Below are 26,033 nucleotides of genomic sequence, written 5' to 3' on the forward strand. Positions count from 1 at the left end.
CTGTACACTTAGCGACTGTTTTAATTAGTGGACGTTGACAGCGAAGGCGATTGATTATACACCTGATGAACTTTTGTTTTGCTTTTGCTTCTATTCTTAGCGCGTGATTGTAAATGGCACATCCACGAGTTCATAAATATTTCAACAGTTCCTTCATCCAGTTCACGCGATTAGATAAGGCTCGAAAATGTGGCTGAGAATCGACCCTAACCTCAAAGCCTATGCGTACGAGAGTGAGAGATCCTCCGCAGCGTGTATTTCGCTGATTCACACAAAATTTCCACATCTCCGACGTTAACCCGCACGAGTAGATGCACGCGCGTGTATGCGGTGGAAAGGGTCAAAGAAATGCCGGTCGATCGCTCGCAACACTGATAAATATGCATGCGCATCGATTAACGCATGCGAGCGATACGTTCTTCGGGAAAAAAGAGAGGGACGTGGACTCGAGGGCCCTTCAAAGGGACCCAGAACCGATGTGCCTTCATTAAAATACGCTGAGACGACACACACAGGGGGTCTTTTTCTTGTTTGACGATTCTTATGAATACTGTTTTTTACGTTGAGTTGAGCCGCTAGATGGTGCCTCGGCGTTTCGCGATCGCTATCAGCGGTTAATTTGATGAAGCGCTAATTGTTAGTCTAATGCAAGAGTCGGAGATACGTTGCGTAAGGTTCGTTGAACTTGTGAACTTCGATGCAGCACGCGTGTGCGACGCGTTTTTTCGACTCTGATGTAACGTTATGTATTCGGAAAATCGCTTTTCTGGCGTATCTTTCTATCTGCCGAATGAATAATGCATCGGAGCATTCCGAACGAAAATCGATTTCTTCTTTTTTGCCAATGCCTTCGGTGTATGATACCTTCTGTTGACATTTGGAAGCAAATAGCTCGGGGATGTTTTGGAAGGATTTTTTGAATCTATTAGCATAAGGATAAATTAATCCATATGCAGTATACGAAAAGGCTTCTGACGAAAGATAAAACCGCTTCGACTCGGCAGCGCACACGTGTTTAATGAACCGACAGCGTATACCGGAAATCAGATGTGCATAAACTAACCGCGCGTTGCCGCAAACATTAGAAACCACGACGAACTTTTTCATTAAAAGCACTTCACGAAAAAAAGCTATACGCTACAACGAATCGCCGCAATCAATCGCAACTGCCAAAATCACCGCTACAACTCCGTACACACACAAAAAAAAATTTTTCCCGATGTACATCGTACAGCAGCTGGGGTGCATTGACAAATCGTCGGGTACGTTTATAGAAAAATCATTTTTCAATCACGCGATCTCGCCTAATTCGAGCGAACTTCGCCATCGAGTGAGAGAGAGAAAAGAACACGTTCTGATGGGAAAGACCAACGTCGTCGCAGGCCAATGACATTAAAAGGGGGGGGGGGGCCCTTTAAAAGCAGGCACACCGCAGACGGATCACATTCGAATACAATGGTCTATTCATTTCCATTTCGTGCCCGGACCTCGGCTCACCTTTGACCCGAGTGCCGCGCGCGCTAAGTCACTCGCTCAAAAGCGGCAACGTCTTTTTCTCGCTCTCTTACACTTTATCAACTCTTTCGCTGCCGATGGCTTTGCCATCTCGGTTATAATAATGGAATTGTAATATTACAGTCTAAGACTCGATTTTTTTCTCTAATTCCAGCCAAGGACACGTGCTATATCTCGAAGCGGAGACAAGAGCGTCTCTATATAATACATGCAAACGCACACGTTCGGGAAATGTGCCACCTGGCGATACAAGATTCGATCGATCGAGCGATCACGTAAGCGCATGGAATGGCCAGATTAGGATGTAGCGCACAAGGCAGGCGATGTATATAGGGGAACGACGGAATTCTTTTTTTATAAGCCCGTTATTCAAGGGAGAGAGAGAGAGAGAGAGAGAGAGAGAGAGAGAGAGACACCGGGGAATCCACGTTTTAATATCCTCGCGAGTATGCATGGCGCGAGAGCTGTTTGGGGATTTTCGTACGCGACGTCTGGATTGTGACGCCGGTAGAGGAGTGTGAGTTATGTGCTTTTATTTCGCGTTTAGGTAGACGCGGTGGGATTTTTCGTGCGCTTATACAGCGGCGCGACGAATTTGCATTTCCGGTATTTATAATAATCAATCGGCCGACACGTTGAATAAGCAAGCGATTAATTTCGGGAGATCGTGTGGGCACTTATTCTGTTTTGTTCCACAGCAACGGGCGAAAAAAGAATTCATTTAAAAAAATGATGTATAGGGGGGTTGTGTTTTCTCCCTCCCGATCCCCTCGACGCCGAAAACTTTAATCGCAATAAAATACCAAGATTAATCTCTACACGTGTCCTTCTCTCAAATAACGCACACACGTATACACGGAGGGTCGAGCTCTATGAAAAATTCTTTTCCACGGCATATAGCAGCGCATAATTTATTTTGAATGCACGACCTCGTGAACTTCTCTCTTGTACGTAAGTGCTTGAAAAATCTTGGGCGAGTGCTGCCGCGCACAAAACTGGCGTGTAAGAGAGAAAAACACGCAGAGAGACGTATACTGAATGCACGAAGACAGCACATACACCGAAGAAAAAACTAGCACACAGCTGACGACCTAATAAAATTATCCGACCCTCCGCGCAAAGCTCTATCTCCCCCGGCTACTTAAAAACAGTGGGTAAAGAATGCGGAAGACCGGAACGAGGCAGAAAGGGGATTCACACGGCTGGAGATATGCATATAGAGGGCGCTGCGCGAAAAAAAAAGAAGCGCGGAATAAGGGCTAAGAGGTAAATGTTGTTTTTTTTGCGCTCGCGCACAAGATCTCGAAAGGGCTCTGGGAATCGCGTTAATTACGACGAGGAGAATGCCGGCGGCTCTCTAAGCGTCTCGCGCAAGGCCGATTACACGAGGTCGCTGGGAGTCTGTATATGTGTGAGGGAGAGCCGACCAGTACCCGAAGCCCAAAGCGGGCGCTAATTTGATGTCACGTGTGTGTGTAAGGAAATATTTTTTCTCGGAGATGCTGTTACCGGAATCGTATGTATACAGAGGATGCGTGTTTTGCTTTACGAGGCAGGTTTGTGTTTATGTAATTGTGAGAGGAAAGTTGATGGGGTTTTGATTGTCGAAAGTTGCGTGTTGAAGGAAATGTTAAAAAAACTTTTTTTACTATATCTTTCGAAGTGCAAAGATGATGTAGAAAGTGACTGCCTCAGCTCGGATACTTGTAATGATATAACCTTCGATGAAAATCGTTTCTTGCATACGTAACAATATAATAAACGGTTTTTACGCACATGGCAATTACGATAATCGTTTAGGTTGTAGAGGCAAAGTAATTGCTCCAGTGTGCAAGCGTTGAGAGCGTTATTCACGAAACAATCGTGAAGAATGACTGAAGATCCGTAGATATAACTTACAAACTCGACTTTGTTTCGGATTTTCCGCGTGCCAAACTTGTATGAATTCGATAATCGAGTGAAAAGATACAGCTCACAGGATTATTGGATAAATGGCTCGGTCGAATTTCGCGGTAACTCCAGACTCGCCTAATTTGTTATAAATCATTTACATCGTGCGCGGGATGTAACTGATACTCATTGTTATAAACGCCAGAAAGTTTCTCTGTATTACTGAATTTTCGAGAAATATCGAGAAATAGCACGTAATTTCACCGGATCGTGTTTGCTTACACAGTCGAGAATTCCAATCCAGTATAAATAGTACACAAGGCATTCCCAATTTAGAGATTTTGTTTTGCTACTATAACGCTACACGTTATAATATGCTCGCGTTATTTACGTTCGCCGAACGCGAATATAATGACTTGCCGATGTATACTCGATTCAGCAACGGTTAACTGTAATTATCTCCAAACCAGGATATTCGACTAGTCCGTCTATACCAGTGTACTTTTGTTTACCTCTGGTTCACGCGATAATTATCATCCCCACGCCATCTGTCCGCTTTAGCCATTTACACGACGTATACAACATTATCATAATAGTGTCCAAAAACGAATTTTAACATTTCTCCTCTCGTGTACCACCCAATACACACAACAAAAGCACTCAATCAGTTCCAACTCTGTTTTTGCTTCCAGACAGCAGCAGCTGATCCGAACAAAGGGAGAGAAGTAGCAGCAGCAGCAGCAACGCTGGAGTTTTCGATCGGAGGCGATATTTCGAGTGCGGAATTCCGTTTGCCGGAAGGCTGGGCTCAATCGAGGAGAAACGCACTCTTTTTCGGTCGCCCCGAGCGCATGTGTGTATTACACACGCGTATCCACAGCTATACATTTATACGGGTGAGAGCCGAAAGAGAGAGTGTATTTTTGGAGCGCTATTACTGTTTGCTTCCTGGCTTGTTTGTTTACGATATATACTTGAGCTCGCGGTGATTAATACTCGCCGGGCTTTTGTTTCGACGATGCTTTTTTTTTACTCGACATGAAAACTGCTGTACATGCGGACGCGAAACCAAAATTATTCATTATTATCATGAGAAATCTCCCGCAGAGAGACACGAGATCATCCCTCTCTATTACGTATATAAATATATATATATAGTACGACAGAGCACTTAAATCTCTCTGGAAATCCGTAGAGCGATATCCATCAGCTTAATAAAATCGCGCCTCGCAGGCGAACACGATGACTAGACGCAATTACGGCAGGCGCGCGCGAAACTCGCGCAACTGAAAAACAATCTTAAGGTCACGTAATGTATATAACACACTCGCCCCCGCGGGGACCTTCCATATTTCATTATACGCGATCCGCTCCTCTCTCTCTCTCTCTCTCTCTCTCTCTCTCTCTCTCTCTCTCGTCGAATATATACAGGAGTCCCGTATGTAATATACACGTGTGTGTATACACACACATGTACTACGTATAGGGACAGATGGGGCACGTGTGCAGAGAGCGCGCGGCGCGCAGCCCCGCTGAGGACTGGATTATCGATTAAAACTCTAGGCCGCGCTGGTATATGGTGGTAGGTAGCCGGGCGAGACGAAAAAAATTAACCGCGTGTTTCGTATGCCATTTTCCATGGCTCACCGCGTACGTGTGCGGCACGTGTGCCCGTGGCGCGGTTCTCTCGTGTAAACGTGATGTTTGCCGCCGGAGAGTTTGTTGTTAATATGTATACATCGCGGTGAGAGAGCGCGGTGACGCACACGAGGTCGTTGAGCTTCGAGGAGAGAATTTTTTTTCGCGTATCGAATGGGCGTGTATTATACTTTTCAAAAACTGATTTACGCTTAAATACGCTCGTATAGCTCCTTAGACAATATCTCCCTTTTAAGGTACGTAGCATCGCACGATTTATCACACCGTGTGCTTTTCGTCGCGAGAATCGGTAAAAAATAACGATAAGCCAAAAACGCTCTATTCTGAAAAGTCTCTGCACTGTATATCACACGCTTAGCGACAGCGAGCGACGAGTCGAGGTCGAGGGGCAAAGGGGGAAAGAAGAGGCCACGGGCGCGAGGAATGTGTCCCATATGTTCGCTCTCTCTCTCTCTCTCTCTCTCTCACTCGCTCTCTTGGCCCTTCAGATAAGTCCGCGAGAGGCGTCACGAGGTTCACCAGACGCTATATACTTCTTCTCTCACTTGCTGCTGCTGTTGCTGCTGCTTTGTGCCCCTCGACCCTCTCTCTTTTTTTCGCCGCTTATGGTTTGCTGGATATTTGCTTGGACAGACGTTTATTTTTCTATGTTTATAGTCGTAGTTTGTGCTGTTTGGAGGATGAAATGCTCGGGTGTATAATTAGATTTTCCGGGGAATAGGAGTTGAATCTCGAAGAATATTTCGTTAATCTAATCGTGGTACACATAACGTAACGTAGAGGGTCGATAAGATAATTTTTTCGGTGCTGGATTGTGTGTTACGAGACGGTGTGAACATACGGTTAAAAATACGCTGTAAAACGCGTCAATCATAAATTATACAAAAAATTAATAATCCGAGAGCCACCGTGTCTGATTAACGAGATTTTACAATAAGCTATTATCTCCCATTTTATTGGCTCCCAATAAATCAGATTTAATTAATCTCCGAAGAATAATAAACCATCGCGCAAAAATCCGCAGTAGTGTGTCTCCATAACCTCCAATAAAACTAATTAATTTTCGCTCGCCGTTACATTATCATATTATCGAATTTTTAATGGCCAATTTGAATTCTGACCCAGTAAAAGTTGGCCCTACAGCGTATTATATATAAATACCGAATTACAATAATGTTATAATTAAACCTTAATTCTTTTCTCTTTTCAGGTCCAGTAACGAGCGAAATTTGGGTACAATAACTCTTTAAACTTTATTTTTTTACGCGATCAACGACGCCGTACTTTCCGTAACAAGCAATACATCCATATGATATGTAAAGAGAGACGAAACTTACTCACCGCTGATTTTCCCGATGCGTCAGAGAGAAGAAAGTCTTTGCTCACACATACTCATCATCTCTAAAAAAAAAGGAAAAAAACAAAAGACAGTCATCTCGCTTTCGCCAAAAAGTCGCGAAAGCAGCCAATCTCCCCCCGATAGATGTCGCTGCGCTCGGCCTGCGGAGCGAGCGAGACAGACACACCGAGGCAGAGAAAAACCATACACGCATCAGAGGAGAGAACAAAAGTACACACGCGAGAGATCGCAGCAGAAGAGGGGGGACGACTAAGCTTTTCAAATCATCCCTCTCCCCTTCTCCTCTCTCGCTCTCTCTCTTTCCCGTATCTCGCGCGCAGCTGTGTGTGCGCTCGCAGCTCTTTATATCTCTCTCTCTCTCTCTCTCTCTCTCTCTCTCTCTCTGGTTTCCCCTCCACTCAGCGACGACGACGGCGCGCGGCGACGTCGGCTCGTCGCGCGGCTGCTCTGCTCTCTGCTAGTAGTTGTGCGGTAGTTTTCAGCGAGTGACGGTCGTCGTCGCTCTTTGTTCTCTCTCTCTTTCTCTCTCTAGTCTCTGTGTGTATGCGGACTTGGATCCGGTTGTACATGCGTGTGCGGCAAGGCTTGAATAGTTATATCGTAGTTTTCGTTGAAGAGAAACAAGACGAGCCTTGTCGGGAGCTTTGAGCAGCTGCATTGTGTGTACATATATATACAGCTACACTGTGTGTGCAGCGAGTGTGGAAGACTACTGTGGCGAGGGATGGACCGCGAGAGACTGGTGTAGTGGGACGACAGTGCGTTTTGCGAATAACGTGTCGACGAAATTCGCGAGAAAGACGTTGTACACGCTTTACTGCGTTCGAATTATCTCGGGAGGATAGTGTCGAACTTGCGGGAGATCTTGAGTGCGCGTTTATCAGAACCGATTGTGTCCTCGGACTATCGCGAAAAAAGGGGTTATCGTTGCGCAAACTACACCGGTTCCGACGTGTGTCTATCGGGGAAAAGCGGCCGTGCGTGAGAGAAAAAGCTCGCGCGCGCCACGTGATTCGACCAGCGCCACATCTAACTTTACACACACTCTCTCTCTCTCGATCGCTTCTATCGAACTTCTCGGTAATTCTCGGCTTCGAGGAAGTAGCCTTACACTTATATATCCGCGTAATTCTGGCGGTCGAGGTTTCGCCGGGGCGGAGAGAAACGCCGCGCGACATCGGAGAGTTACGGCAGAGCAAACATGGCCGAAGCGGAAAGCGCCTCTCGTTCGTGCGTGCGCGATATACAGTGTGACTTTGAATTCGCGCGAGAGATGGAATATCGCGTATTGTGTTCGATGCGAGTGCGAAGCTCGGCCGCGAATTTGTAGAAATAATGGCGAATTCTTTTCTCTTTCTTTGTAGTTATACAAATGTTTCAGGAATTCGAGTGAACGAAGAGAGAGAGAGAGAGAGAGAGAGAGAGAGAGAGAGAGAGAGAGAGAGAGAGAGGAAGACTATGTTGCTGTGATGTGTACAGCTTCTTATCTGACGGAGTCTTATCTGGGTAGAAAGGCCTTTGGTGATATTTACACAGCCCTGTGCGCGCTATATCTATATTTTTCAGACGCTAGTTTCGTCTAAAAATACGAGGAATCTGTAACGGCTCGTACAATTTAGTTCACATATGCAGCGTTCGAAAACTCTATGCTCGCATGTGGTTGTTATACTTTGTAATAATGTAAGAATAAAGAGAACTTGCGCGTGAGTATGTAGAAATCTCGATGAGGTGTATTGCATTACGAAAGAAGAATGTTTGCCGTACGAAACTCCGGAAACTGGATCATGACGAAGTAATGAAGAACGTGCCTAAAGCCCCTTATCATTCTCCTGTCGAGTGTTAAAATTCTCTACGACTGGACGGAGAACTGATAAGGGCCCGAGGGTTACAGATACATCGCGGGATCAAATATATGCTGCGAGGAATTTGAAGAAACAGAAGAACGAAGTGTGTAAAAAATGTTTATTGCGGAAACAACATAATGTGTATACGTGGCTTTTTGTAATAACAATAAATATTTTTATAAGCCTTTTTTCTACAATTATACAAATGTATTTCTTATGCTGTACTGAATTTATTTTGTCAATACTTCCACTTTCCTTCACCTAACAATTTTTATTATTCGTACAATTATGTATACAGAACACTTGTTCAGTCATGGTTTAACACGCTATCTGTAGCTAACAAATTTCGAACATTGGAATGGATTAGCAAAACCGATGGATTATACATTAACAAAAACCTTTAATTAGATTTTTACAAACATTAAATACCAATTAATACCTAAAATTCAATTTTGATACATTCAATATCCCATCAACAAATTTATAGTATATTCTTTGTTCACAAAGTAATATCATAATTATACTCTATTAGTCATAAATCAAGTAATTTTATAAAAAAAAATATATAACAGATGATAGTAATTAAATAACATCAGTGCTGCTTTTAAATTTGATGTCATAGTTCAACTTTTGCCATGAGCACTATTAACTACACTAATTACATCAACATATTATGATCACTTACAAATATTACAACATCTATATAACATTATTAATATTGTAATACTTTTGAATTTGCATAATATAACATTCTTAAATAAAGCTAAAAGTCTTTTCATTTGTTGTTTTCCCAAAATAAAAAAAAATTAACTATTAAGTAACTTTTTTTGGGCTTATATGCAAGGTCAAATTTTTAAAAAGTAGCTTCTCACGAGAATAACGTAGTTATAAGCTATATCACATTTGTTGCCATTATTCATACCTACACGCGATGATTAAACGTTTGTTTTGTTACGTCAAGCATTCATTTGCAAGGCGCGGTGCCGTATCCATAAGGACTCCTTAAGGATTCTTTTTCAGTCTTAATTTTTCCTATTACTTGCATCAAGTACCAGTAGTTTTCGAAGCAGCATTTTGATTAATAGTTGAACTCAATGAAACCGCATCGGTAATTATAGGGATTTTCAAAATCGCATTGCCACTTTGCGCATTCGCAACGTAAGGTGTCACGATACTAATGGTAGGTATTGATTTTATCGACTCTGTTCCATGAAGAGTAATCGTGTTCGCAGCGGCATGAGACTTTGGTAAAATAATGGGATTTTTCAAGGCGGAGACTATCACCGGCTTTTTTTTCGGTACAATTGGCTTTTCTGTACTAGGTCGTTTGGTCGGTTTAGCTGAGCCCGTAATGACTGCCACTTGCTTCATCTCGTTTGGTTTTATCGTCAAAACTTTAGAACCCACCACTACTCCGTTTCCTAAAATATAAATTGCATAAGATATCACTTTGAATTTATATATTCAAAATTTGAAGGCTTTTGAGTTAAGAAGTATATACCTGTTTCCATAGCTTTTGTAACAGGACATTCTTTGTGTGCTAACAGGAGAGTTTTCAATTTTGCTACTTGAGCTTGCAAACTTTTAACTTGATCTTGTAAATTAGCATTAGTTTCATTAGACATTTTTAAAGAGTGCTGCAATTCTTGTATCCAAGCTTTTCTTTTTGCCCGTGAACGCATGGAACTTGCACGATTCCTCTCGAGAATAGCTTGCTTTTTTGGATTTCTAGTATTGCTGTTACTTTGCTCATTTGAGCTTTTGATATTTCGATTTTCATATTGATTGTTTCGAATAATTTTAGTTTCAGGCACTGCGCCATTCTTAGTAAGAGCTTGTTTTAATTTCTAAAAGCAAACAGATTTCTAAATAAGTATATGGATATTTTTATGATAGGAAATTTTTTAAACTACAGAAATAAAATCATAAACCTACCAATTTAGCTGCTGATAACTTTTGACTCTGAATTATTTTTGAAGCACTTTTATCACAGTCATTTGCCTTAGCTTTCACTTTTCCTGTGCAATCTTCTTTATCATGTGGATTGCTGGAATCTACATGGGTTTCAATAATAGGAGCAGCTAAGAACCTTAGAACTTTACCATCTTGAGTTTTTAATAAAAGTTGCATTTCTGCTCCACCAATCGGTCTGTACAAAAAATTTAGATATGATACTGTAACAAATGGCAAAGTGTAGATAGTTTGAATAAAAAATATTAAAAACTTACAAATTAGTCTCTGATTTTGTAGCACAACTATTATCTGAGGATGAGTCAGATATAGTATGAATGGCTGTATTTTCTTTTGACTCATTGCCAATATTTATACTGCTTTCTTTACTAATTTTCATTTCATCCTCTAGAGTTATTTCTTCACTCGTTACCGTTTGTATTATGGTTGAAGACTCTGTAAAGCTTTTTGTTACCAATTTTGTAACTTGATGATTCATAGCGGAGACTGTGGTACTAGATGTCCTATGACTCGCTTCCTCAATGTGAGGCAAAATATTGGGAGTGTTCAAGTCTTCGCTCACTTTCAAAGTTTCTGATCTCGTTACTTCATTCCTGCTAGAGATTGCAGTTATAGATTCCTCCATGATATGAGGAAATACATTAGGTGTATGTAAATCATCGTTGTGATCGATCTTTAAAAACAAGCAAGTATTAAAATTTGACAATTAAACTTTTGATAATAATTATCAATTTTTATTAGTACTCGATTTTTCAAATTAACAGTCTTAGTAAAGGGAGATATATTTTCCAAGTAGTAAAAAGTAAAAAGTGAAAATGCTTTATATAGCTCTTTTGATAAAAATTTTGATGTAGTATCAATATGAAAATCATTTAACAATTTTTATGTATGTCACACATTAGATATAACGTGTCTTCAAAAGCCATAATTCAGAATTATCATTTTTCCATTAAACAAAGGCTTCCTTTGGGTTCTAAGCGATAAAGAGAACACATATTTCTGGATTAGATTAAAAGACATTTTGTTCCCAAATAGAAGTAGAGATTCCAAAATAAAATTAAAGAATGCTCTTTGAAGCCCAGGATCAAACAGAGCCTGCTGTGAATGGAAAAATGAAAATGATTAATTTTAGCTTTTGAAGACATGGTACCTAATAAATGACATATAAACGAATTGTTTTTTGTTTATGCAGCTTAGAGGAATATAGGGTAAAGGCACTAGTAGTCGGCTACTCAAGCCGTTAGATACTTAGTGGTCGGCCATTTCAGCTGTATATTTAGTTATAAAAAACTAAACGAAAAAAGGAATATCGAAAATTGGTTCAGTGAATACTGTAGCACAATTTAAAAAAGGTTATATGACGAAATAAAACAAAAAAGTACCTCTATTTGCATTCGTATAATGGCCGACCACTGGTCTTAATCAGACAGTTCATGTACCAGTAGTCGGATACTGTTTTATACTTTCAAATAAGTAAATTTGAATCTTTTTACGCAATGAAATAAGTTTCAATGGGGCAGACAAGTTCTATGAATTTGTATCGAACTAATTATTTTGCCTAATAACCGAAATTTATTTAATTAAAGTAAGAGATAAAACTGGCCAACTATTAGGGGGTGGCCAACTACTAGCGCCTCTATCCTATACAAAAGATTAATGCCCTTTAAAAACAATTTTCCATTTTTGAGAATCTAAACTGAATGTATGTACCCTTTGTTCAAAAAACAAATTAGATTACACTTTTTATAAGAAAATTACAAATAATCTCATAAATATGCCTCATCTATACTTCTTCTATATAATTATTCATATAATTATATTATTATTAGATCTGTATAAATTATATTTTTGAATCTTTTTTCAACAAAGTAATTTAAACCACCAACACATAATTAGAAATTTATTAATCAATTTAGAGAAAATCTACCTCTGAAGCTATAAGAACACCAATTTTCCCAGCCTCCACAGCTCTCCGAAACGTCTCATCAAAAGGATTTTCATGTTGTAGATCCTGAAAGAGACCAACTTCTTCGCAGTTTCTAATAAACCTTGTCGGCGTTGGTGTTTGATCAGCTAAAAGTAAAAACACGGTTTTATTTTAACACTGTAAAGTTTTAGTTGATGGGCAATATACTGATTTAACTTAAAATTATAAATAAAAAGTGAATTTCAGCTCAATGCTAAATGTAATTTATGAAATCCAAATTTAACACGGATCTTAAGGTATCAACAAATACTCTGTACACAAACAGAGAAGTATCGTCGCATGCAAATAACATAAATTGGAGTCTCACCAATGAACAAGTTGCTTTTGTTGTTAATTCCAAGATTCAACATCATGTCGTGCTTCTTTTTGTGGACTGTTAGATGATCTTCGTTGACAAAACTCTGAATAATTAAGGGGAACAACAAGAAGTGAGGTTAACAAGGGATTCGATAACTGTTTACTTAGCTCTTCTGCGACCTACCATGTTGCAGCCCTCCGTAGTGCAGGCGAACGGCTTTTCCGAGTCGTTCATTTTGATGCATTTGATAGTCGAGCAGGGATTTGTTTGTTAGGAATGTGTGGATTTGCAAGAAGATCTTTTCAGCTGTTCTCTCCTTGTCTAATCGCGTAAATACTGCTATTATTTTTTGGAATCAGTAACGTACGCCTTTGTCACCAGATGTCATCTTTGTTGGTATACCTTGCCTTACCAGCAAACGCTACAAGTCGTCGATATGACACCCAGTTGACCATAATGTCCATATCAGTATAAGATAAATGCATGAATTCAATCAACTTGTGCTCCGCTATAATTTTATTATTTTCACGTCCGTCGGTACTGCAGAGACCATACTCGACCTGCGGTTCACACACATCGATATAGTATTAGAACAAGCCACGAGCTAAGCTTTAATATACACGCAATTACAACAGACAAGACACGTGTTATGATACCGAAATTAACCAAGAGGTCATCCGATGGATCAATACCGAACTTGCAACAAGAAACAAGAAGCTGGCAGTTGCCCACCTGGAGAAGGGGAGGTACAAGTTATGAGTGCTCGGTCTCGCAAGTAGGTGACAGGCTGCGACCACCCGATAAGCTATAAATTAATTTCGGGGAGAAGGGACGTCGGCGCATTTGTGGAGCACCGCCAAAAAAGACACACCCTTCGCCCTATCATTTTCCACACCTCCATCAACCTATAAAAGCCCTTGTGTGACCACGAGGAGGAGCCTTCTGCACACGGAGTTCATACTGACAGGGCGAAGCTCTGTCCGATTGCCATTCGACCTTTTATTCTGAATCTGACTTAGTCTCTCGCGAGTATCTGAGTTTCTTAGTTTATTCTAACACTTTGACTAAGAATATTTTCATTGTACAAGTATCTCTGCAATCTTTATTGAGAATAAATTGAACTTCTCTATTAAACCTACATCTTACGTGTCTCACGGTTTATTCGAACTTCCCGCCCCGAGTACGAGCACATACGCAGCGGTCGACACCCACAGCAGAGCAGAATAAGACGAAAAACTGATCGATTACAATGCACTGTCATTATCCGAGTCTTATCGCAATGTATGCATGAGTGTATAAGTATCCTATATCATTCCGGACAAATAATAATTATTTCTATTTTACGCCAGTATTCGCTCTCTGCGGCTTACCTGTGCATTAGAGCTAACACAGTAGATATACTTCATTTTCACTAAGTGAAATATCTAAAACTGAAGAATAAAAAATATATACCTAAGTATTATAATATTGCAGCTAAGGTAATGATTAATTAGCTATATATAGCAGCACTATGTATGGGCATATGCAGGAAAAAAACCTTTACTTCATTTTAAATAATGCGCTGTCTGATTGTATATTTTGTACATCACTTTTTTCGTTTACGCGAACACGTATCGTAAAAATTTACGCAATGCACTTGCAGGCCCTCACAAACACAACGCCGCCTACTTTTTGCGTGTGAAAAGCTGAGTGTAATTGTAAGAGCTTGCGCCTATATATATATATATATATATATATATATATATATATATATATATATATATATATACACACACACACACACACACACACACACACACACACACACACACGCACACACACACACACACACACCTCGTGTATACTGCTGATCTATATTACTTCGTGGATGAAATTAGGTGATTTTTATAGGATGATTTGTATACTGGCATTGCGTGTATGTGTATTTTGAATGTTATATAAATGTTCTTAATTTATATACCTACGTTTTGTTTGAATCTATTATCCAATGTTTCGTTGTTGTTTTACTCTTGTTTCACTCCTGTTTCGGTTTTATGTCAAATATTCGTGAGAAGTATTATAAAATTAGCGTAATATTTAAAATCAAAAATCACTTTACATATTGATCAGTGAAGCTAGACAAATTATGAAAACCAATAAAAAAATACATATAAATGTGTAAAAGCCCGAAAAAAATTTTTCTACGGATTTTTTAAAATGAAAATTCCAGACTGCAGCTTTTGTTGTAGTGCCTGAGTAAATTTTTCGCGCCTGCTGGAGTGAATTATAATGATTATTATACTAATAGTATAAAATACGATGGAATTGAAAAATGAGAGTCGTCGTATAGGTGATACTATCCGGATGATAACGTCGAAAATAAGTACTATTGTGGTATGTTAAGCTATTATATTTCATAACTTACTTAAAGTAATTTTATCGTACTTTTTGGTTCATAAGGGATTGAAACACCTGTAAAATTTGCATAAATAAATGATAAATAAATATACAAAGATATAAATCATAGAGGGGCAATGTTTAGTAAAATAAGACAATAATTTTTTTAAGTAAAAATTAATTTATTTTTATTTTTAAAATAAATGGCTACATTATTTTTACATAGAAATTATCCGATAATCAAATGCGTAAAAAATTGTTTTTTAAAGTACAAAACTATATGATTTGAATCTAAAAATCATCTGCTAATAAAATGTGATTTTGGTATGCATAATTTCCTTGGAAATTCTAAACATTATCTGATTTTCACTGGAGCTCATCCAGTAGATGTTAAATCAGATGCAAACTATCTAGTTGTACTCCTCAGCGAAGAATCTGAGTGTGAGAGCAATGGAGCACGTTCTTGTCCTGTTTTCGGTAATGCTGTCAGATTTTGGAGCGAATTTCGCTGCCGTAAATTTTCATTCGCTGTCTTGAGTTGACTTAGCATTAGAATCTTCTTGTGGTGAATTTCGTGGAGATATAATGTTGATAAGGACATATCGACTGCGGTTAGTTCTGGTGGTGCAGTCTGTTGCGTGGTATGCATCTTTTGCCGTCCTGAGCCGAATGCAGATGTATTAAAAGACCGGTGGGAACCACTAATCGCTTTTTGTAAATTATATAATAGGCCTCTTTCGCCTATGTGTAATGGACCTTCAGCTCTGCTAACGTTGCGTCGAATTAAAGTATTACCACTTGTTGAAGATAAATTTTGTTCATTAAAAGAGGTATGTGATGTCAATCTTGCGGGTTGATATACTGCTTGCATACTGGCTTTATTTGATATTTGGCTTTTGAGAATATTTGAAACTATATCCTGATACTCAGGTCCTAAGCTAGTCATACTACTCAGACAGGCATGAAGTGGATTATTCTTCGACTGGACAGCTGTGGCTTCCCTTTCAGCTCTTTCTCGTAAAGCAACAAGAAAGTTATCAGCTTCAATAGATGGTTTCCATTCTGGATTTGTTAGAGTAAAATGTATTAACGAAAGTTCAGTTTTTCCATCTTCAGCTTGAGTATATTTATGAAAATACAAAGGAATTTCTTCATTTATGCTTCCTGTTTTAATATCACTAGATTTTGGTCTTGCAGATGCTTTATGAAAGATATTTTGTGGAAGTGTTTGCCACATCGGGTTTCCATGCTTTCTTACATCCATTTGTGCAAAACTACATACATCACCTACGCCTGCTAATTCAATTGTGAAATTGCGATAAAAATCTACAATATCTAAGGCCTTCGGTCTCAAATGAAAACATAAAATATAAGGAGTTATAAGAGGAGATAACAATTCTTCAAGTAAATAAACTGCGCGATATTGAAAAAGTTGAGCTACTTGAGTTCTCGTAGTTTGCTTATGAGCTTGTCCTTGCCAACTATCTGGACGATAATGTGTATGCGCGAGAACCGCCGTCAGTAAGCTTTCAGGGCGCCAAACAAGATTTTCGTCAGGTACAAGAGATCTACATATAGCTGCGACACTTCCACTAACTGTCATTATCATTAAAACATGTTCCACTGTTAAAACATCTTCATCGTATAATGTTAATACTAGAAACACAGCAAAAATGCTCCCGAAAATGAAGGCAATATTCTTTGCAACGACTGTCACTAACGGTGATGTAAACATATTCATATATTTGGAGGCTGGGCGGTATGCACGCTTCAACCGGGCGTCCAATTCATGGTCTAATTCATTAAAATGACGTAAGTACAATTTGCCATACAACGACCACTTGCGAGTTCCAAGAGCTTCAGGTTCATTTTTTAACAGCTCACCATAGTTAAAAAAAGAATAAAGAATCTGCCAAAGAAGTATCAAAGGACACAGTACGAAATTTGCAATTCCAATCCATAAAATATACTTAGATAGCGATCTCCCAAGTGCTCGACGTTCGTTTAACTTTTTATAATCTTCTTTTAAATGCCAGTTATTCTTAAACGGTGACCATGGGCCCCAAAACAACAATAATTCCAAATTATATTTTAATCCTTGAGTCATAAAAATAATATCTCCAAATAAAGGAATATTTAGACGTATAGGAAGAAGAGATTTGTTGATCATTGCTACTAAATAATTTTTATATCTCAATATTCTGTGATAAAAATCAAGTTCTGTAAGCTCTTTTTTTTGGACACACATTTCTTCTTCTTTCTGAACTTCAATAATCCGTTTTTGAACTTCGTGCCACGTCCAGTTATCTAGATCATTATCACTAATTTTCAACGCAACATTAAAAAAAGATTTGATATTCCAATACTGTACGAAATGATAAAGCACTTTCACTAAACGAAGAAGCCAGAATATACTGGCTACAGCAATAGAAATCCAAGTTACTAAGCCCATACTTGCTAAGCATTCCTTAATCGGCAGTATAGCATCACTAATAGATGTTTTGCCAGTATTGGCGGAAATTCGATCTTTGAATAGTATAGAATAATCAATACAATGAAAGAGAAATACTGAAAAACTGATGGCAAAAATAAATTGCCCAAGTTCTAAAATTTCTTGAAGCATCATACATGCGAATCCATGTTTTTGGTGGTAATGATACATCGTCGAAAAGAACGAATCCAAGTCTTCGATGTGATTCCACCTAGTTTTTTCATTTTCTGGAACCACGTGAATTATAACACCAGAATCAAGTGGCGTTTCATCGCGATTAATATTTCTTTCTTCATCTTCGCCTTCACTCTCTGGAGAGTGATCGATTTGTTGATAGCTGCTTCTACGGTCCATTTTATTCTGAAATGAAAAGTTATATTTTCAAGTATTTACTGACTAAAAAAAATCTCTCAACAAATCAAGTGCGCTTTAAAGAAAAAATCGAAAAACATTATGATCTTGACTGAACCGCCGAAATTCGTTGCGTTTGATAATGTTTATTAAGGGAATCTCGCCAGCTTAAAATTAAAAAAAAAATGATGTTGGGGAGATGTGCCCAGCGCGGAATAGTGCCTAGTAATACGATATTAGTTCCCAGCTTTCTACGCGAGATTACGTTTTTGACGTTTCGAAAGTCATCCTCCGAGGCCGTGTTGCTCAAATGAGAGGTTGATTAGAAATAATTGTTGTTCACTCTTTTGAAGTTGTCAAAAGATAATTTTTGCGCCAGGCGCTTGCCGATTACAGACAGATCTCGCGGCTCTTTGTCTAGAGATTGGAAAAACGAGGGATCACTCGGTTAACTCAGCCCGCGTAGATAACCGAAAGACAACCAGATAGCCAAAATACGCAAGATAAACTTTAATGGTGTAGATGTTTATTTACACTTTTGGACACGGAATTCCAGTTGCTAATGAATCTTTGACTTTTCCATGCAACGAACATAAAGAAATGGTATATTGTGTGCCAAGGGCGTAAAGTAGGCTTTTTTAGACTGAGTGTAGAGATTGCAGTACGCGGTCAAGGCAAGTAGCCCAAACAGAAGGCGAGGGCGTTTACAAACTGGAGACGAATACTACAATATCCACATGAGGTCGAAAAGCCCGTTTAGCCCTTGGTGCACACCATAGTTTTTGTAACGCATGTATTGATTTACGTGTTTTTTGTGCTTGCTAGTGATATTTTGCGCGCTTCGCGCAAGCAACTGCTTTTATTTGTGTGCTATTTGGACATGTCTTAAGATTTGAGGTTATAATTTCTCAATTTAGAAATATTGTTTCAATTAATTAATATCAAAATTAAAAATTATTAATGAATGTATTAATTGTTTTTGTATTTATTCAATTTGCTTTTATATCAAATAACTTTGTAAAAATTAAATCTATTTTAATTCGTAAATACTTTCTAGATTTTGTATTTTCGCGCCCTTTTAAAAGCAGCCAATCAAATCTCATTTTAGTCGGTTTTACTTTTATCGTATCTCTTTTTTAATAAGGGATAAGCGGAACTAAGGTCCCGAGAAGCACACTTTGAAAAAAAAGCATTCATAAAGAATTTTCGAATGACCGCATTAAATAAAGACTTATAGTATTACAAAAGTATACATTAAGTAATCTTTATATAAAAATTTCTGAAATGTAAAATATTATAAACTGAAAGTAAAGTATTTCATAGTTGTGTGAAAAGTATTCGTAAAGTATTCTTTATGAATGAACATATATATATATATCATGAATATTAAGAACTAGTGAACTTTCTACAAACTCAACACTCGGTCTCAAAAACCCCACTTTACTTTTATTACTGAATATAATTATATATTTTTCTCTGCAATTATTCATTGGTTGTCATTTATTTATTTATTATTAATTAGCCCATAAGTAAATGTAATTAATATATCAGATCTAAAATCCGGTGTATAAGACTTCGATTTAGGTAAGTGGTTAGCGTACTCAACTGCCGTGCCGAAGTTCAAGGTTCTCAATTCCCATCACCGTCAAAAACTTTTAATTTCTTAATTATATTTCTTCTAATATATGAAAAAAATTAATAACAATAATAATACCTATACAACGCGTGTGCGACATTTTAACGAAAATTAAATTCTTTAAAAGCAAGAATTATTTATGATTAATTTATGAATGCTTTATGATTTCTTTAGTAGTAACAACTAATTCATGCTAAATACTATAAGGAATATTTAGTGATTACAGAGCATCTGCTGCGAAATTTCATTTAAAACATAATAATTCTTTATGAATGCTTCTGAAGCGGACATTCGTTAAAATCGGAAGCTATCATTAAGAATTCTATGAAAATACTTATTGAAAAAAAGCATTCACTAACAATTCATTACAATTTTTATAAAATTTCCCAATGCTGATCGCGGTGACTTTTTTTTAGCATGGCACCTCAAAGTATTTAGTTCTAGATATGGTACATATACCTCTGTGTGTGTTAGGACATGTTTTAATCATTTTTACAAATTTTTCAAAATGCGAGCAAAATAAGTACATTACGATACGTGCGACTTAAGGGGAGACAACACCTTTAAATCCTGAAAAAAAGAATTATGAGTAAAAATAACAAAATTGAAGTATTATATATATATATATATATATATATATATATATATATATATATTATATACACACACATATATTGGAATCCTACGGACAGTGAAAAAATTCACAAAAGGACCCATTGTGGCACTCGGAGCAATCTTTTTTCACTGTCCGTAGGATTCCAAGTGAAGGAATGGTTCTATTGGGCTCAAATTCAAGGAGGATACTTTGTACACTTGTATTTTTGGTATGAATGCAGGGATTTTGATTTGAATGCTTAGAAATGGTTTAGCGATGAAAATACTGAATTTTTTCTTTTTTTCGCTTCTTATGCCACCTTTTTGTGTATAAAACATTTTCTAAACATTCAAATCAAAATCCCTGCATTTATACCAAAACTACAGGTGTACAAAGTATCCTCCTTAAATTTGATCCCAAAAGAACCACTTAGAATCCTACGGACAGTGAAAAAATTTACAAAACATTGCACCGAGTGCCACAATGAGCCAGCAAGGATAATTAAGGTTTTAACACGGTAAAGTTAAAGGTATTCATACTAAATATCACTAAAAAATATATATCACTAAAAAAAATTTCAAATGATTTTCTTTAATTTTGTCATTTTTACCCATAATTTTTTTTCAGGATTTAAAGGTGTTGTGTCCCCTTAAATGGTCCTTTTTTACAAGGCGCGTAGTTAGCACCCGAGCGTAGGGAGTGTTATAAATACGGTGCAAATAAGGACTACTTTAGTCACGAAAACTTGCGGATTTTAGCAGTCTGTCCTGTGAAATTTTATACGATCCTCTTGACTTAAATGACATAAATTTAAGTCACACGTACCGCAATATACTAATTTAAGGGAACGGATACACCTTAACAGGATCTCACCACCTTAAAGCCTGGTAGCAGCGTTCCCGAGAAAGTACCTAAAAGCTACCGAGATTTTTCAAATCTAGCAGGTTTCTAGAGTAGAATCTAGATGAAAACCCCGATAAATCAGACATGATTTCTAGAAGAAATCTCGGTAGAATTTTTTCTCCATTATGATTTGTTCATATAACCTTAGTTTTCACACCAATGATCCTGCTCTGCATTGACATTGTTTGAAAATATTCATGAATTGATAAAGATATATACTCTATAAATTCATCTACAATGTTTCTTGAAGGGAAACATGATTTTTAAGGTGCACATTAATAGTGAAAACCTAACCATACTGTCTTATATGACAGTATGTACAAGCATGCTGTACTGACTGACTTTGTGTTGTTCAAGTGCAATTACTGTGTGAAAAGTGTTAAATTCCCACACTCATTCCATGAACATATGTGTTTAAAGTATATCCATTAAGAAAAAAGTGCCCTTTGAAGCCCAAAACTGAAGTAAGTCTGCGGTTGCTGAAATAATGAAAATTGTGATTTTTGGCCTTCGAAGACCTATTGTACCTGACATATGGTATTTATAAACATTGTTTGATAATTTTTACAGTATGCCTCAGTTAATATAATTGTTTAATTGATTATTTAAACAATTTAAGGTATTTTTACACAAAATAGCAATATCTTTTTTTTTTTAATTTAAGGTGGTGAGGTCCCCTTAAATTGTCAAAAAATGAAAAATTCAATTTTTTCTTTACATTATTCCCAAATTGTTTAAAAAATGAATAAACTGTTAAATATATTCAGGTATGATGTAAGAAACATAAAACAATGTTTATATGTGCCATACTATCAAGTATCATATTTCTTCGAAAGCCAAAATTCACAATTTATATTTTTTCAGCTACCGCAGACTTACTTCAGTTCTGGGCTTCTAAGGGCACTTTTTTCTTAATGGATATACTTTAAAAACATATGTTCATGGAATAAGTGTGGAAATTAAAGAATATTTTAATTTTAAAAAGTTTTCTTCAAGTAAAGCATAATTTTTGTCAATTTCCAAATATTTAAAGAACTTTTTTTATCAAATTGTAGACAACTTTTTTAAATTAAATTTTTTTTTTAAATTCCCACACTCATTCCATGAATATATGTGTTTAAAGTATATCCATTAAAAAAAAAGTGCCCTTAGAGGCCCAAAACTGAAGTAAGTCTGCGGTAGCTGAAATAATGAAAATTGTGGTTTTTGGCCTTCGAAGACCTATTGTACCTGACATATGGTATTTATAAACATTGTTTGATAATTTTTACAGTATGCCTCAGTTAATATAATTGTTTAATTGATTATTTAAACAATTTAAGGTATTTTTACACAAAATAGCAATATCTTTTTTTTTTTAATTTAAGGTGGTGAGGTCCCCTTAAATTGTCAAAAAATGAAAAATTCAATTTTTTGTTTACATTATTCCCAAATTGTTTAAAAAATGAATAAGCTGTTAAATATATTCAGGTATGATGTAAGAAACATAAAACAATGTTTATATGTGCCATACTATCAAGTATCATATTTCTTCGAAAGCCAAAATTCACAATTTATATTTTTTCAGCTACCGCAGACTTACTTCAGCTCTGGGCTTCTAAGGGCACTTTTTTCTTAATGGATATACATTAAAAACATATGTTCATGGAATAAGTGTGGAAATTAAAGAATATTTTAATTTTAAAAAGTTTTCTTCAAGTAAAGCATAATTTTTGTCAATTTCCAAATATTTAAAGAACTTTTTTTATCAAATTGTAGACAACTTTTTTAAATTAAATTTTTTTTTTAAATTCCCACACTCATTCCATGAATATATGTGTTTAAAGTATATCCATTAAAAAAAAAGTGCCCTTAGAAGACCAAAACTGAAGTAAGTCTGCGGTAGCTGAAATAATGAAAATTGTGGTTTTTGGCCTTCGAAGACCTATTGTACCTGACATATGGTATTTATAAACAGTGTTTGATAATTTTTACAGTATGCCTCAGTTAATATAATTGTTTAATTGATTATTTAAACAATTTAAGGTATTTTTACACAAAATAGCTAAATCTTTTTTTGTTTAATTTAAGGTGGTGAGGTCCCCTTAAATTGTCAAAAAATGAAAAATTCAATTTTTTGTTTACATTATTCCCAAATTGTTTAAAAAATGAATAAACTGTCAAATATATTCAGGTATGATGTATGAAACATAAAACCATGTTTATGTGTGCCATAATATCAAGTATGATATTTCTTCGAAGGCCAAAATTCACAATTTATGTTTTTTCAGCTACCGCAGACTTACTTCAGTTCTGGGCTTCTAAGGGCACTTTTTTCTTAATGGATATACATTAAAAACATATGTTCATGGAATAAGTGTGGAAATTAAAGAATATTTTAATTTTAAAAAGTTTTCTTCAAGTAAAGCATAATTTTTGTCAATTTCCAAATATTTAAAGAACTTTTTTTATCAAATTGTAGACAACTTTTTTAAATTAAATTTTTTTTTTAAATTCCCACACTCATTCCATGAATATATGTGTTTAAAGTATATCCATTAAAAAAAAAGTGCCCTTAGAAGACCAAAACTGAAGTAAGTCTGCGGTAGCTGAAATAATGAAAATTGTGGTTTTTGGCCTTCGAAGACCTATTGTACCTGACATATGGTATTTATAAACAGTGTTTGATAATTTTTACAGTATGCCTCAGTTAATATAATTGTTTAATTGATTATTTAAACAATTTAAGGTATTTTTACACAAAATAGCTAAATCTTTTTTTGTTTAATTTAAGGTGGTGAGGTCCCCTTAAATTGTCAAAAAATGAAAAATTCAATTTTTTGTTTACATTATTCCCAAATTGTTTAAAAAATGAATAAACTGTCAAATATATTCAGGTATGATGTATGAAACATAAAACCATGTTTATGTGTGCCATAATATCAAGTATGATATTTCTTCGAAGGCCAAAATTCACAATTTATGTTTTTTCAGCTACCGCAGACTTACTTAAAGTTTGGGCTTCGAAGGGCACTTTTATACTAATAGATATACTTCAAACTTATATAGTTTCCAGATGAGTGTAGGGTTTTACAAAAAAATATTATTTAAAAAAGTTATCTGAAAATAATCAACAAAAATTGTTTAAACACTTTAAAAAGTAACAAATTTTATGTTAATATTCAGACAACTTTTTTAAATAATATTTTTTTGTAAAACCCCACACTCATTTGGAAACTATATGTGTTTAAAGCATATCTATTAGTATAAAAGTGCCCTTCGAAGCCCAAATCTTAAATAAGTCTGCGGTAGCTGAATAATGGAAATTCTGAATTTTGGCCTTCGAAGAAATGTCATACCTGATAATATGGCACATATAAACATGGTTTTATGTTTCTTACATTATACCTGAATATATTTAATATTTTAATTCATTTTTTAAACAATTTGGGAAAAATATAAACAAAAAATTGAATTTTTCATTTTTTGACTATTTAAGGTGTATCCGTCCCGTTAAAAAAAAATAAAATTGCAAAATTACATAATAATTCAAGTGAATTATGTGCATTATTAAAATATATTTTTCCAAGTGTATCTTTGAAAGTAGTGATTTTTATTACAACATTATAACAAATCACTACTGTCAAAGACAGTAATTAAAAAGACCTACTCTGAGAGAAGTAAAATTACAATAAATATACTTAAGATACAGCTTGGTTTGTGTATTTATACTCAATTTTTCGCAATATAACTTTTTGAATACCATCTCTGAAAGTATACAAGTAATTTTACAAAAGCTTATTTTGCGCTGTACCTCACACATGTCTCTCCAGCGGTGGCTAGAGAAAGCAAACTTTTATCGTGCCAAAGTGGGGGGCCAGTTGGCTTACGTCTATCCAGCTTCTATCTTTCACGCCATGAATCTAACCTAACCCGAATACCTCAGACGCTTTTCGATAACTAAACTACCTAACTTTGGTTTTCACGATTATGCGACGATTCAATCGAACTGCACAATTTCCCTTAAAACTAATTTTTTATCCCAAGATATTCGGAGTTTATTAGTTTAATTAAAAAGTGCAGATAGTGACAGATAGATAGCCGTGCACGAAATAGCCCTAGTCAAACGAAAAATATTCACGTTGGGGACTCGAAGCGGGGAGTCACGCGTCCGCGAGAAAAGCTTTATTGGAAGAAAATTCAAAATGATGTACTAACCTTTGCTTCTCGTAGACTCCGAGATAACCAAGATGATCACAAGAACTTTAACAAACTTTAAAACACACTAAGAAAACCTCCGTGAGCTGCTGTAGACTCATGCGTTCGGGATCAGCCAGGGCAAGAGAGTGATCGCCTTGCTCTCGACGCGAGACGCCAAGGCCCAGATTCCCCGCACTGCCGCAGCAACGCGCTCGCCTATTGGTTGACGTAGCAACGGGACTGCTGCGTCAACCATATATAGGCTCACTACGGAGTAGGAATAGGCTCACTACGGAGTAGGAATAGGCTCACTACGGAGTAGGAATAGGCTCACTACGGAGTAGGAATAGGCTCACTACGGAGTAAGAATAGGCTCACTACGGAGTAGGAATAGGCTCACGCACGCTATTGTCTATCGTCAGGTCGCGGCGCATGCGCTTTTGCTCTCTCTCTCTCTCTCTCTCTCTCTCTCTCTCTCTCTCTCTCTCTCTCTCTCTCTCTCGCTCTCTCTGTAAAAAATGGTTTATAAATAAAATCAATACGCAGTGCGTGTTGCAATTTTAGTACTCTCAGATATGTAAAAATACAAATTCTCGTGAAATCACAAATTTCCCTAGCAATTTTACAATTGTTGTTGTGAAATTACTGCTTTCAATGTGAGTCGGATTAGTTTTCAACGTTTAAAGTAGCAATTTTACAAACATCCAGACTTGTGCATGGATGTAAAAATACTACCGCCGTTGTGAAATTGCATCTGACTTAGTAAATATAATTTTGCATGCTTCGCCGACGACTACGCGTCGCGACGCCATGTTGGATCTCGATAACCGTTACGACTTGCGTTGAGTCCTTTCCTTGAACGAGAACGTCAGACGATAAAGACGGCATCCCAGAGGAGATTGAAATTCAATAAATAGTGCTCGTTAACAAATTGGTAACCGAACAACGTTGTGCCAAGAAGTTTAGTTGAAAGAAACT

At 36.8% G+C, this 26,033-nt stretch overlaps 3 protein-coding genes, 1 long non-coding RNA gene and 1 other non-coding gene across 6 annotated transcripts in view; 2 read left to right on the plus strand and 3 right to left on the minus strand.

Annotated features, from left to right (window-relative positions):
- Positions 1-6,654, minus strand: part of LOC103315356 — a 144,462-nt gene extending 137,808 nt beyond the window's left edge. Inside the window, exon 1 of the mRNA XM_031930403.1 lies at positions 6,406-6,654. The gene's annotated coding sequence lies outside the window, so the exon portion shown is untranslated. The remainder of the gene's footprint in view (positions 1-6,405) is intronic.
- LOC107981358 overlaps positions 1-8,468 on the plus strand; it is a 37,876-nt gene extending 29,408 nt beyond the window's left edge. The window contains exons 3-4 of one of the 2 annotated variants that reach the window (XR_004227675.2): positions 4,098-4,301; positions 6,275-8,468. This is a non-coding gene — a long non-coding RNA (uncharacterized LOC107981358). The remainder of the gene's footprint in view (positions 1-4,097; positions 4,302-6,274) is intronic. The other variant, XR_001729358.3, reaches the window with a different exon arrangement.
- Positions 8,226-8,317, plus strand: Mir184 (microRNA mir-184). Its single transcript, NR_039015.1, has one exon. It is a non-coding gene; the product is annotated as a microRNA mir-184 (primary transcript).
- LOC100119270 (cyclic AMP-dependent transcription factor ATF-2) lies at positions 8,454-12,988 on the minus strand. The gene is made up of 7 exons (XM_016986994.3): positions 12,708-12,988; positions 12,534-12,627; positions 12,167-12,312; positions 10,497-10,912; positions 10,204-10,417; positions 9,770-10,115; positions 8,454-9,689 (listed from the first exon to the last, which is right to left on the minus strand). Exons 1-7 carry the CDS (start codon positions 12,756-12,758, stop codon positions 9,313-9,315), a joined length of 1,644 nt encoding a protein of 547 aa, XP_016842483.1. The 5' UTR covers positions 12,759-12,988; the 3' UTR covers positions 8,454-9,312.
- A 2,106-nt stretch (positions 12,989-15,094) lies between these two features.
- Positions 15,095-25,202, minus strand: LOC100119228 (autophagy-related protein 9A-like). The gene is made up of 2 exons (XM_032599617.1): positions 25,074-25,202; positions 15,095-17,751 (listed from the first exon to the last, which is right to left on the minus strand). Exon 2 carries the CDS (start codon positions 17,743-17,745, stop codon positions 15,307-15,309), a length of 2,439 nt encoding a protein of 812 aa, XP_032455508.1. The 5' UTR covers positions 17,746-17,751; positions 25,074-25,202; the 3' UTR covers positions 15,095-15,306.
- Positions 25,203-26,033: the final 831 nt, after the last annotated feature.

The sequence above is a fragment of the Nasonia vitripennis genome, chromosome 4, assembly GCF_009193385.2.
Source record: "Nasonia vitripennis strain AsymCx chromosome 4, Nvit_psr_1.1, whole genome shotgun sequence".
In the NCBI taxonomy this organism is placed as follows: domain Eukaryota; kingdom Metazoa; phylum Arthropoda; class Insecta; order Hymenoptera; family Pteromalidae; genus Nasonia; species Nasonia vitripennis.